Below are 13860 nucleotides of genomic sequence, written 5' to 3'. Positions count from 1 at the left end.
AAGTTAAAATGTTGTTAAAAGTTTGATTGCAATAGCTTTTGATTTCATTAAATATGCTGCAAACACAACAAATGACAATTTTCAGTTCTTTACAACCTATAAAGTGTTTTGAAACTTACTGTGCGTAATAATTTGGAACAGTGCATTGTAAGTTTTTTATGTTTAAAAAAAATCCTGTTATTAGCAGGTTTGTTCAATAAAATTTGAATTGTACTCTTAATAGTTGATAACATGAGAATTATGCTGACTGTTATTTACATCAATTATTTAGGTAAATGAGAAAAATATCATTTGCATAATAATTTGGAACAGGGTGTATATATGTATGTGATTTTGTGAACCCGTGCCGCCCTGTAGCAGTATTTCTGCTATAGGGCGGTCAGGAAGCGATCAGGAAGCGGTTTGTGATACGACGCTGCGTTACTTTAACTGATAATTGCGCGGTCATGCAACGCTGAACCCAAATGAAATTTTGAGAAAAGAAAAAAAACACAAAACAAAAAACAACAAAAAACAGTATTATGGACTTTTTGCTATAAAACATGTCCCGTAAAAAAAATGTAAAAATCTAATTTTGTCATAAATTTAGGCCAAAATGTATTCTGCGATATGTCTTTGCTAAAAAAAAATCCCTATACGTGTACATTTATTGGTTTATCTGAAAGTTATAGCGTTTATAAATGGCGGTATAGATACTGGAATTTTTTTTTTTAAATACTAATAATGGCGGCAATCAGCGGCTTATGGCAGGACTGCGGCGGACATTCTGACACTGGGGGGGGAACTGACTTGGGGGCACTGACATCCCCAGTGACACCAATACAGTGATCTGTGCAAAAAAAACACTGACACTGTACTAATGGCACTGGGGAAGAAGGGGTTAACATTTGAAGGCAATCAAAGGGTTAACTGTGTGAGGGGAGTATGTTACTAGGGGTGGGGTTTGTGTGCTTCACTGTAACACACTGATCCAGAGGCTCTGCTCAGCGTTCCGGATCAGTGTACTCAAACTGACAGGGAGGAGAGCTGCAGTGTAAACACTGAAGCCCTACTCCCTGTCAATGTTTGCCGGTAATCACCGGGCTCCGGCGGGTAAGCACCGGCCGGGACCTGGTGATTGACACCCGCGGTCACGCGCCCCCTACCCAAAATGCGAAATCACGTATATATACGTGATTTTGCGCAGTAGTGCCAACCTGCCGCAGTAGATGTACTGTGGCTGGTTGGCAAGTGGTTACGTAAAAGATTAAAAAATGCATGATGTAAAAGTGTTACATAGCATCTCTGTGTGGAAAACCATAATGGTGAACCTAAATTAGCAGAACAAGACATAAAATAAAATTTAAACTTGATAAAATAGCTTAATAACAAATACATAGTGTTTACAATACTTTACCTAAAATACTATTTATATGAATTATTTATATTATAACCATAATGAAATCAATTTATGAATATTTCAAGACACTGTCTCACTTACAGAGGTTTGATTGGTGGACTTCTCTTTCCAGCTGTCATTTTCATCATATCAAAGCGAGTGGTATACAATTGCAAATGTGATTGTCCCTCATCTTGTGCATAGATTTGGCTCGTCCTTAGGGGTTTATTCTTCAGAAAAGAAATGAACACAAATCAGTTTAGACTATCATCAATGCAATCAAGTAGAGAAGTCTTTAAAAGAAACAAGCAGCTGCAAAAGAAGCAATACTGTTGCAAGTATTTGCAATTATTTTTGTTCTTTAGCAGAAGGATGCTACAACAGTTTATTTTTTCGCTGTATGCAGCAGAAAAATGTCAAGCATTTTTCTGTAACTTTAGTCCAAGCACAGCATAAGCAGGTGTTTCGACAGCCAGAACAGATTAAGTTGGTCTCCAAAAACTATTCAGACTTCCTCGCTCTTACAGGGCTAAGGAGTCGAGCTGGAGACATTTCTGACTTACAGCCCTAGCCAAAAGTTTTGAGAATGATACAAATATTAATTTACACAAAGTCACTGATGCTTTAGTGTTTTTAGATCTTTGTCAGATATTACTATGGTATGCTGAAGTATAATTACAAGCATTTCATAAGTGTCAAAAGCTTTTATTGATAATTACATTAAGTTTATGCAAAGAGTTAATATTGGCAGTCTTTTTCAAGACCTCTGCAATTCGCCCTGGCATACTGTCAATCAACTTCTGGGCCACATCCTGACTGATTGCAGCCCATTCTTGCATAATCAATGCATGGAGTTTTTCAGAATCTGTGAGGGTATTTTGTTCACCCGCCATTTGAGGACTGACCACACGTTCTCAATGGGATTAAGGTCTGGGGAGTTTCCAGGCCATGAACCCAAAATTACTATGTTTTGTTCCCCAAACCACTTAGTTTCCACGTTTGCCTTATGGCAAGGTGCTCCATCATGCTGGAAAAGGCATTTTTCTTCACCAAACTGTTCTTGGATGGTTGGGTGAAGTTGAACTCGGAGGATGTTTTAGTACCATTCTTTATTCATGGCTTTGTTCTTAGCAACATTGTGAGTGAGCCCACTCCCTTGACTGAGAAGCAACCCCACACGAATGCTCTCAGAATGCTTTACTGTTGGCATGACATAGAACTGATGGTGAAGACATGTTTTTACCACCCCACCCCAAACACACCCCCTTCAGCTGCAATGGCCAGGGGCATACACATGCCTCAGCTGCAGCAGGAGTTATACGCCCTGTCATGGTCGGCGGGAGTAGCACCTGCCAAGCATGACCCATTTAAGTGAATGAGACCTCTCTGCAAGTGACCCGCAACCTTGTGCAGTACAGTAGTTAAAGCAGGCAGCATTGTGTTGCTTTCTCACCACCTGCTTTAACCAACTGGACCCCGCAGAAGCATACAGTTGCAGAATGCTCGCAGAGTGGAGCCATTTATTTCAGTGGGTCTGATTGGCAGCCGGTAGCACCCATCAAAAGCAACATGGGGTTTAATTCCTGGTGCAGCTGGTCACGGGGCGGAGCCTAACTATGGCGGCAGCGGAGAGCTCGTGATAGGAGCTCCCGGCCGGAGCCCCTCCGACCGACCCCCTTGTACCTATCTGATCCACAAAATGCCCCTGTAATATGGAGCCCTAGAAGCCTGAGACCTACCTCGGTCTGGCGGGCTCCCTTGGCTGAGTGGCGGCCTGCATGAGGAAGAGCTGGGGAACGGAGATCATCTGAGAGAGACGGGGACGCTGAACGTGGTTGCCGGGAAACAAAGAGGCGCGGCCGGGACATGTGACCGGCCGCAGTGTATCCCTGGGAGCGAGGAAGCCGGCTGGCCGGCTGGAGGCTGACGGAGGAACAGGAGAGATACCGTCCTGCTGGACGACTAGCCACTGCTGGAGTCCGATGAGGGTGAACTGTGAAGAACTGCCTGCACAATAAGAAAATGGAGGAAAGTCCTGGAGGGTCCCCCTGAGAACAAGAGAGTTGACCTGCTGGAGAATTGGAGCCTGGAGCAGTCTCGTCAGAGGAGCAGGGAGGGTGAGTGACTCCGGCTGTGACCTCAAACATAAAAACTGTGCAGATTTGGGAGAGACTGTGTCGAGCTGAAGGAGGGCAGAGTGAGAGAAAAGGGGGGGGGGGGCAGAGAATATAAAGAAGGAGAAGAACGTACGGTGTAGGCAGGAGGGAGGGGGGGAGGGGGGAGAGGGGGGAGAGGGGGGGAGGGGGGAGAGGGGGGGAGGGGGGAGAGGGGGGGAGGGGGGAGAGGGGGGGAGGGGGGGGGGGAGAAAAAGTTAGTAGGATAAAAACGCTCCATAGGAATAAGAAAGAGGAAAGCAAGGAGGGAAAAGGGGTTGGGAGGAAAAGAGTAAGATGGAAGAAATCCAATATATAACCTATAATGTAAAAGGGTTAAGCTGCCCAGGAAAGAGATTTAGGTTATTTAAAGAATTACAACATAGACAATCTTCAGTGGTATTCCTGCAAGAAACACACCTAGAGATAGAGTCGAAGGTTAGATTGAGGACCAGATATTTTCCAACATGGTTCTATGCGGACTCACCAATTAAAAGAGCAAAAGGAGTTGCTATAGGCTTCGCCAAAAATATAAGGTTTGAGGTGGAGGATAGATTAACAGATCTGGAGGGAAGGTTTCTGTTTTTGAGAGGTAGACTACAGGGAATTGAGTGCACAATAGCAAATATATACAGTCCAAATAAGAAGCCGGAGACATTCATGAGAGAAGTGTTGAAGAGACTGATGGACTTTAAAAGAGGGTGTATGATCGTAGCGGGAGACTTTAACCTCTGTATGGATCTGCGAATGGACACTAACTCTGGTATGCGGAGAGAGGAAAGCAAGTCCTTGAGAAGGTTAAAGAAACTGATGCATGAGTGTCAACTGGTGGATATCTGGAGAATTAGGAATATGAAGGAGAGAGATTATACTTTCTTTTCGCATGTACATGAGACTTATTCTAGACTAGATTACATATTAGTAGAACATCAAATGATAGAGTGGGTGGGGGAAGTAAAAATAGGAGAAAGCACTCTGTCGGATCATGCCCCGGTTGCAATGAAGTTAAAATGGGGCAGAGAGGAGAGAGAGGGGTATGTGTGGCGGATGAATGAGGCACTCCTCATGGATGAAGAGACTGGACAAAGAATCGAGAAGGAAATTGAATGGTTTTTTGAAGAGAATGAGACAGAGGATGTGTCGGTTGCAACGGTGTGGGAAGCACATAAAGCCTACATCAGAGGTCTTCTCATTGCAATAGGGGCAAAAAAGAAAAAAGAAAGGAGAGAAAAGATAAACAGATTATTAAATGAAATCTATGATCTTGAACAGGTGCACAAAAGGGAAAGATCTAAGGAGATAATGCAGCTGTTAATAAAGAAGAAAGAAGAATTAGAGAAAGTAATGGAGGAAGAAAAAAGAAGAGTCTTTAATAAAATAATATGTGAAAGGTATAGATGGGGAGATAGGCTGGGAAAGTATTTAATGAGAACTTTAAGAAAGAAGAAAAATAGAAATTATATTGAGAAAATAAGAAATCCCAAGGGGGAATTTGTACACTCAACCAAGGATATTGCCAGAGTATTTAAAGAGTATTATAATGGCCTGTATAATATCATACCCCAGGACATGTTTAAGAAAACGGAAACAGTAAATAGAGGGAAAAGGAAGATATACCTAGAGGACGCAGGCCTACCGAAATTAAGAGAAATACAACTGAACTCCTTAGAGGAAGAAATAACTTCAGAGGAAATAGAAATAGCGTTAAAAAGTATGGCGGGAGGGAACAGTCCGGGTCCGGACGGATATACGGTAAAATATTATAAAAAATATAAAGAGCTTTTAATACCCAAGATGAAGATCTATATGAACGCCTTGGGGAACGGGTTGGAGATGAGGGGAGAATCTTTACAGGCCAATATAGTACTGATACAGAAGGAGGATAAAGACCCCTCGCAATGTGCAAGTTATCGACCAATAGCGCTATTGAATGTAGACACTAAAATATTTGCAAAGGTGCTGGCAAATAGAATAAAAGAACTGATGCCAGAGTGGATACACAGAGATCAGGTGGGGTTTGTCCCGGGAAGAGAGGGTAGAGATAATGCTCTGAGATCACTGTTGCTCATCCACGAGGGTAAAAAAGGGAAAACCCCAATGATACTGATGTCGATAGATGCTGAGAAGGCATTCGACAGAGTAAGTTGGGGTTTTATGATGGATACCCTGGAAGCGTTAGGATTGGGAGATAGAATGAGAGGGTGGATTGGAGAGTTATATAGAGGGCCTACCGCTACCTAAATGGAGGAAGATCAGAGCAGTTAAAGATGTCAAATGGTACAAGACAGGGATGTCCATTGTCTCCATTGCTGTATGTGTTATCACTGGAGCCCTTGTTGTCTAGGATTAGGAAGAATATAGATATAAAAGGAATAAAGATAGGAGATCGAGAACATAAGGTAGTGGCATATGAGGACGATCTGATGTTTTATGTTGGAAACCACAGAACATCACTTGCAAATTTAATGAAAGCATTGGAGGGAGTATGGAGAACTGTCAAACCTGAAAATTAACCCGACAAAGACTGAAATCTTAAATATAAACCTTAAAAATAGTGAAAAAGAAAAATTACAAGAGGAATTTCCTTTCCTTTGGAGAGATAAAGAATTAAAATATTTAGGAATAAAACTATTAACCTCAACTAAGAACCTATATAAAGCCAATTATATAGCATTATTCAATGAGATCAAGGAGGAGCTCAGGAGGGTGGGAAATGGAAATCCTTCATGGAAAGGGCGCATAAACCTGATAAAGATGGTAATTGTCCCCAAAGTATTATACAAATTTCAAATGATTCCAATCAAACTCCCAGAGGCATATTTCAAAGAACTCAGGAAAATGATAATAAAATATATATGGAGAAATAAAAAACCTAGAATAGGTTATGAGACGTTGATTAGAAGTAAAGAGAGAGGAGGATTGGGAGTACCAGATTTTAAGAGATATTATAGAGCGGGGATTATCGCGAGAATCTTTGACTGGATCCATAATCCGGAGAAAAGTTGGGTTAAAATCGAGAAAGCACTGAGTGGAATAAGTTTAAGTAAAAGTATTTGGGTACCGGCACAATATAGGGAATTCGAGGAGAGCACTAGCATATACACTCTTAATGTTTTAAAAGAATGGGATTCACTACATAGACAAAAGGGGTGGGTTTTTAATTCACAACTAATACCACTTAGAAACACAAAATACTTCATTCCGGGTATGGACAGTATAGCAGAGAAATGGATCATAAAACAAGAGGCGCAATTGAGAGACATAATGGTAGGAGAGGAAATCGGGTCATATAAGGAAATGGAGGAAAGAAAGGGAGAAGTCTTTAATAAGATGGATAGATTGAGATACTACCAATTGAAGTACTTTTTTGAGAGCCTCCCAAAGCCAATAAGAACTAGAAAAGACTGGAACCCATACAAGAGAATATTTGAGTCACGGGGAAACGGTAGACACGGAATGGCAAAAATATACAAGATATTAATGGAACTTGACACTGACACAAAATTAATGCACGTAGAGAAATGGGAAAGAGATATGGGAAGAAAAATAGAGGAGGAGGAGCAGAGGAAAATGTTCACATTAATTCACGAAAATATTAGTATGAGGGAAGTAGAAATAAATTATAAGTGTTTAAATAGATGGCACATTACCCCTAACGTGGAGCACAAGATGAATACGGAAATGTCACAGATGTGTTGGAGAGGTTGTCGCGAGGAGGGCACGTGGTATCATATGTGGTGGGAGTGCCCAGAAATACAGGTGTTTTGGCGGAGGATAGTTTATTTGATAGGGAAAATTACCAAAATTAATATAGGATTGGATCCAGAATTATGTCTCCTCCATATCTCAGAACTCTCAACGAAGGTATATAAGAGTTTGGGGATATGGCATTATCTGACCGCAGCAAAGAGTCTGATCCCCAGGTACTGGAAGAAAAGAGAGGTGCCAACTGAGGCGGATTGGATGGGAAGAGTAAATCAAATATCTGGGACAGAAAGACTGTATTATACGTATGAGGACAAGTTGGAGATATATAATAAAAAATGGAAAGCCTGGGAAGAATATAAAGCAAAGGTGAAATACATGAAGAGATAATTCTCCTGGAAGTGGGTTTAGAATGGAGTTTAGGAACAACAGAAATATATGGAGTTAACGAGACAAGAGAAAGGGTGGAGCGTGGGAGGGAGTGGGGAGGAGGGGAGAGGATGGGGAGATGGAGGGGGGGAGATGGAGGGGGGGATGTATGGGAGGGGGGATGGAAAAGGAAGTTATGTATAATTAAATAAATTATATAAGGAGAAATTACTGTTTAGATAACTATTTTAATAGAAATGTGGAAATGATTTGTATATGACTTGAAAAACAAAATAAATATTTATAAAAAAAAAAAAAAAATTCCTGGTGCAGCTGTGTACACCTTTGTCTGCTGCCTCAGCAGCTAAAGGGGGTGGGGATTTGGGGTGGTAAAACACCCGCTCAACAGCAGGGTTTTACCACTCCCCAACTTTACCTGTGAAAAAGTCCTAAGGGTGTCATTGCTGAATACAATTAAGGGCTCCTTCACAGCTGCAGCAGGCACTGTTGCTCCTCTGAAAAGTGATCTGAGTGTGTTTGACAGGTGGTGAGGAGGTGATATGTTGCCTCCTTGACACCTGATTTAAACCCTATGATTGCCATGCAAAGCAGGTTATTGCAAAATGGTAGTACAGCAATTAGAGGTTTAAATCATCTGTGAAGAGGCAAAACTGTGCATGATTATCTTTGACTTCTCCCATGTTGTTTAGGTAGATCTCCACCTCTTTAAGGTTGCCTACCCCTGGTTTACAGTACTTTACACAGAACTTGTATTCATAGACCATGGGTTATATGCTGGCTACCTTCAGGTATTTCGACGAAAAAAAGACCAAAAAACCCTGCCAACTCCAAAGTCTTTCATTTTTAACAAAGCAAGAATGAATAATGAAGACAGAGGCAAGAGGCCTGTGTCCTGCACTGTACTCCGAAAGAAGGAATTTAAACGCATGTCAAAATTCCTATTGTCTTAATCATACAGTACAGGACTTTTATTCATACAACATGGGACATACCCAAGTAATAAACTGAGGGGTAAGGTTCCATTCATACTTGTGCAACTCCAAAGTCGCGTGATTTCCAGTGCGACTTTAATGCGACTGAGTGCAATTTTGATCTAAATAAGTCGCACCGATCTGAACGGGTGCCATTGAAGAGAATGCACTGCAACTTGTCATGTGACTTTGATGTCCAAAGTCACACGACAAGTCGCATAAGTGTGAATGCAGCCTAATGGCAAAACAGACCTGCCAACAAGAACACAAGGTAAAAAAAAAAAAAAAAAGAAAAAGAAAAGATTTTTTGGACTCATGTAAAATCCTTTTCTCTGAGTTCACTGAAGGACGTAATGGGTCTTTTCTTTTCGTTTTCTTTTTTTTTTTTTTTTTTTTTTTTAATCTGGGAGGTATTCTTTTGTGGAGTCTAGACAAGAGGTTGAATTGGGGGATTTATATATACTCCCTAATGAAAAGTCCTGATCAGGGAATGTGAGGAACGGGGTTATCAGGAATATAAAGGACAAGGCAAAAACCTCTCTCCTAAGGTTCCTTAGAGCAAGATGGTGGTCAAGACCAACTGAAAAAAGGCCAACATACAAGAGATAAGCTGGCCACAGATGGATTGAAATTTGGCCAGTTCAGAATTTTGATCCATCTATTGCCATTTCTGCTTGACAGAGTGGGAATGTTGGAATATTTTCATTCAATCAGCCGCTTCGGTGCTGAACAGTGTATTCTAACAGCAGAGGAGTCCTCGCTGGCAGAATCTAATAGTACAGCAGAGAGGATTCCTCCATCCATCTCACCTGTGTTGGTGGGGGGATCCATTTGTTTTTTTTGATCATTACACCGGCTGATGATTTAAAAAAAAAAAAAAAAGACTCATCTATGCCTAGCTGTAGAGTATATCTTGGGACTTCAATGTGTGATAGTAAGCATTATTGGAGTTGGATTTTCTTGCTCTGAAAAAGGGGGAAATTCAGAAATAAATCCGTCCTTTAGGACTTGGATTTCAGAAGCCATGCTCTTAAAGCCAGAGACTAAGCAGCAGAATAGAATGGGGGCTTTGAGCCAGTATGTCTGATCTGTATGGCCAAGGCTCATCTAGCAGAAGTCCGGGTATTTCTGTGTATCATTTTCGTCTGGGCCAAGTTGGTGCAATGAGAATCACTGGTACTCTTTCCTGCTCTTTTCTGCATATTGGTAAAGAGATACTCTTAATCTGAGGGAAGGCATAAACCTCCTTGATTTAAATCCAAGGAATCACCAGAGCATCTGCAAAAACTAGAGAATCTCTGATCTTGGCATAAATTTGTTCAGTTTGTTGTTGAACCTGGAGGCCAGGAAAAGCACATCTGGTTTATCGCACCTTTGGCAGAGATTTTAAGAGATCTCGGGTGCAGAGATCATTCCACTGATGGCTTAGGAAGTCTGTCTGTCAATTGTCTCCTTCAGGGATGTGGATGGGTGTGGGAACTGGCATATAAGTCTCTGCCCAAGAGAGCATCAAACATTTCTTAAAGGGCAAGTTGACTTCTGTGCCCCTTTGATGGTTTATGTAGACCACTGCCGTGGCACTGTCCAGCTGAACCCTTTCTGGGTGACCTTGCAGAAAGGTGGTCCAATGTTGCATAGGGAAACCTTATAGCGCTCAATTCCACAAGAAGTATAGGAAGTTACAACTATTTTGGGGAACAAGAAGGAGAGAAAGTCAAATTTTAATCGCTGGCACTGAGAAAAATTGGAGACAAAATGGCAGAGCTTGCCATAATAAAGTAAATAACTCTCAAATTCTTTGAATAAAAATCCACTTAAAAAAAAACCTTCTGCAGCAGCCCCCCCCCCCCAATACTTACTTGAGCCACATCGCGATCCAGCAATGTGCACGAGAGCCTTGACTTTCTGGGAACTCTTCCCTCCTCATTGGCTGAGAGACAACCAGTGAGCCAATAAAAAGAGAGAAGGGGCGGGCGAGCCGAGGCTCTGTGTGGATGGACACGCAGAGCAGAGGCTCAGGAACGAGCCTGCTTGGGTGCCCCCATTGCTCTGGGGGCACTCAACAGAAGGGAGGGGCCAGGAGCATCAACGGGAACCCAAGAAGAGGAGGGTCAGGGCTGCTCTGTGCAAAACCACTGCACATGGCAGGCAAGTATAACATTCTTGTTAAATTAAAAAAAATGCCATTAATATCACTTTAATGTGTTACACACTGTGGATTGTGTAATTGAAAGCCAGAAACCTTATCGATGATGCTAGACCGACCAAGGCTTCGCCCATTACAGTGGGCATACGGCCCCCAAAGGGGTCTTCAGGGTTTGGATACCATGGAAATGAGTCAAAGTCCTGACCCTGTATAGCACCCTGCAGCTAACGTGGGAACCAGTGCCCAAAGCAAACACTACAGGCTGGCTTTACTTAGGGAGGTCCCTGAGGTACACACAGAAAGTAATCAATCCGATAACTGCTAGGTAGTCATAAGTATCAGGAATTGATAGAAGCTTCAGAGAAAAAAAAACAAATAGTTAAAGAAAAATACAGTACTTCTCCCGACAACAGGCCCATCTCTTTAGGACACTTGTATATGGTGCCTTCTAGGGGCGGCCCTAGCAAGGTTTGGACACCCATGGTCTATGAATTCATGTCCTGTACAATAAAGTGGAACTGAAAGCATTTTACAACAGACAGCGAGCAAGGCAGGCTATTATGTCAGAAGAGACATGCAATGTATCTACTGCAATAAAATACACCCACCTGACTGCTTGCAGTCTTTTGTGGTATGTAAACTATGCTGCATATGCCACAGCTCAGCTTACATCGCCAGCACAATCCCTGTGTGCCAGGATGACTAACACATTGCAGGAGTTACATCAACCCGCGCTGGCCAATGGAGACGCTTAAAGACCAGCACCCAGGGAGAGGATACTGGTGCGGGACTTGGACTGTTCGAGAGGAGGTAAGTAAAGTGCCTTTATTTCACTTTAAGATAAAAAGACCTCAAGCATTTTTTTAGCTTAACTTCAACCATCACAACTTTTGTTTAACCTAAAACATTGTCAAAAGGTGAGTGTTATGATTATTTTGGAATTATTAAAATCTGCATACCTTAAACACATTTTCTGACTTCTTCTTTGGGCTTGCATCAAATAGCAACTGCAATACAAAAAGGCTATTGAAAGTCCAATTTAAATAATCAGATGCCTATCAAAGAAAGCAATGCATCAGGAAAGCTGGGATGGCATGCCTGTATCATTTATAAATCGCAGCAAGGAAAAAAAAAACTGTGTCCAAGCAGCTAACCCTTGTTCATAATTTCCAGATAGGGATTAGGAGTTCATGCAAAATCCAGTTCACTCAGGGCCTGACCCACCAACTGCTAGCACTTAGTGAAATATATGTATGCAATGTGCTGCTTCTCTGTGAAACAGCAGATAATAATAAAACCAGTCCCAATGAGGATTCTGTTAGATTTCGCATTCCCCCTAAGACCATCACAATCATGTAATTATATTTGGTTAGCCATTTACAGTACATTCTTGGGACAAATTTTTAATTCATAAAATACATCAGTTTTCCATTACTATTAGCTGCCTTAATATGTTTTACATTTATCCAACTTACAAAATAGCAATTAGGGTGAAAATAAAAAAATACAATGGCTATTCATTAGAAGTTTCCATTATGTAAAAGTATTGACAACACTGCAGTGTACCATATAAAGAACTTACTTTTCCTTCCTCTCTTGGAATGATGACATTTTCATAGCGAGTGCGGCACTGCTTGGATGAACGGTAGATGCGACTGCAGGAATTCACAACATCGCTTACCAGATCCCAATTTGGTGTATGAGCAGGGGAAACAACAGAGAGGTTAAGAGGAAGCTCCAACAGCTGCTTTACCGCCTGAAAAAAATTGTACATGGCAAAATTTACATAACAGAATGAAAAGGACGAACAGCTTCCTTACACCACAACAAACAAGTAATGAACAATAAACCAAGCATTTCTCCAATGCCCCCCTGCCCCAAATTGTACAGTTGGCATAACACAGCTCTCAGTACCTAAGCAACTAATAGCTATGCTACAGCACTGTCATCTATGCAGCTGGGGGTGTGGGGGTAAAACAATGACTTTCAGAAAGAATCCATTTTAATAGGATATTCAGGGGCTGCCTCAGTGGTTGGAATAACATTAATGGAAAGATGAAGGTGTGCTCTTGTATAACACATTGCCAATCTTACAGTCACCATATATGTGGGCAAGGCGTTGGGAGACGTTAATGTAATTGTACAAATGGCTGCTATGGGAGAGGGTTTCAGGGATCTGTGTATGTGCATAACAGGATTTTTTTACACACTATAAAAATCCTTTTCTTGGAGCCCCCCAAAGGCACACAAATTGTTTAACCTTCAGGTCATACTGCCATCTACAGGAAGATTAGACACTGCCTAACAAAAACGGAAGGCCAGCCCAGGATAACCTCTTCTACCACCAGCATGCCTCTGTTTTGTAACAAAGCAATACCAAGAAAATATTTACAACCATGGAAGGAACTGGTCTCTCAATAGATTTCAAGAAAAGAATGTACTGGTGAGTATTCACCATTAAATTCTATTCTATTTTCATTCTCATATAGTGAGGGACACTGGAAGTCCTTAAAGCGGAATTACAGCCGTTTTTGTGTTTATTAAAAGTCAGCAGTTACAAAAACTGTAGCTGCTGACATTTAATCAACACACACCCATCCCGGAGTTCAGTGATCGTCTCACTGGCGCGGTCCCTTCTTACCTCCACGGCGCCAGCATCTCAACTATGGGCACCAGGCTGCGACTGCTTGCAGCTTCACAGCCTGATGCCAACTGGGCTTGCAGGAGTCGCATTGCGCCTCCTAATTGGTCCAGCAGTCTCCTGGGACCTGTGAAAGTTCCCAGTAGACTGCAGGAGGGAGGAGGGGGCCGAACTTCCAGCTCACTTTACCATGGCAAACTGAGCCGAAAGAGCAGGAACCTGTCAAAACCAAGTACCCGCTTCCCCCCTGCCCCCCAAAAGGTGCACAATATGGCAATAGAGGGGGAAGGAGGTAAATAAGCGGAGCTTCCGCTTTTGAGTGGAACTGCACTTTAAGATTCAGGATGCCCAAAAGCAGTCCAACTGAGGGGTGGGAGACACAGCAAACAAATGCTAAAAGGCCCAAGAATACATCCACATGGTAGAATTCAGCAAACTTGTACATATAAGACAAGGTGGTGGCAGGCTTATAAAAT

The 13860-nt window shown here is 42.0% G+C and overlaps 1 protein-coding gene across 7 annotated transcripts in view; it reads right to left on the bottom strand.

Moving 5' to 3' along the window:
* Nucleotides 1-13860, bottom strand: part of LOC149455491 (E1A-binding protein p400-like) — a 201517-nt gene that overhangs the window by 57799 nt on the left and 129858 nt on the right. For all 7 annotated transcript variants that reach the window (XR_016314044.1, XM_089686148.1, XM_089686151.1 and 4 more), the window contains 3 exons: nt 12326-12499; nt 11703-11750; nt 1481-1608 (listed from right to left, as the gene is read on the bottom strand). Coding sequence is in view for 6 of the 7 variants with exons in the window: in XM_089686148.1 (XP_089542274.1) it covers nt 1481-1608; nt 11703-11750; nt 12326-12499 (350 nt within the window). In the remaining variant the exon portion in view is untranslated. The remainder of the gene's footprint in view (nt 1-1480; nt 1609-11702; nt 11751-12325; nt 12500-13860) is intronic.

This window comes from Staurois parvus, unplaced genomic scaffold (assembly GCF_062004578.1).
Source record: "Staurois parvus isolate SC_StPar_1 unplaced genomic scaffold, SC_StPar_1.0 ptg000392l, whole genome shotgun sequence".
Taxonomy (NCBI): Eukaryota; Metazoa; Chordata; class Amphibia; order Anura; family Ranidae; genus Staurois; species Staurois parvus.
Note: the sequence above shows the minus strand (reverse complement) of the source record. Positions and strands in the feature narration are given on the sequence as shown.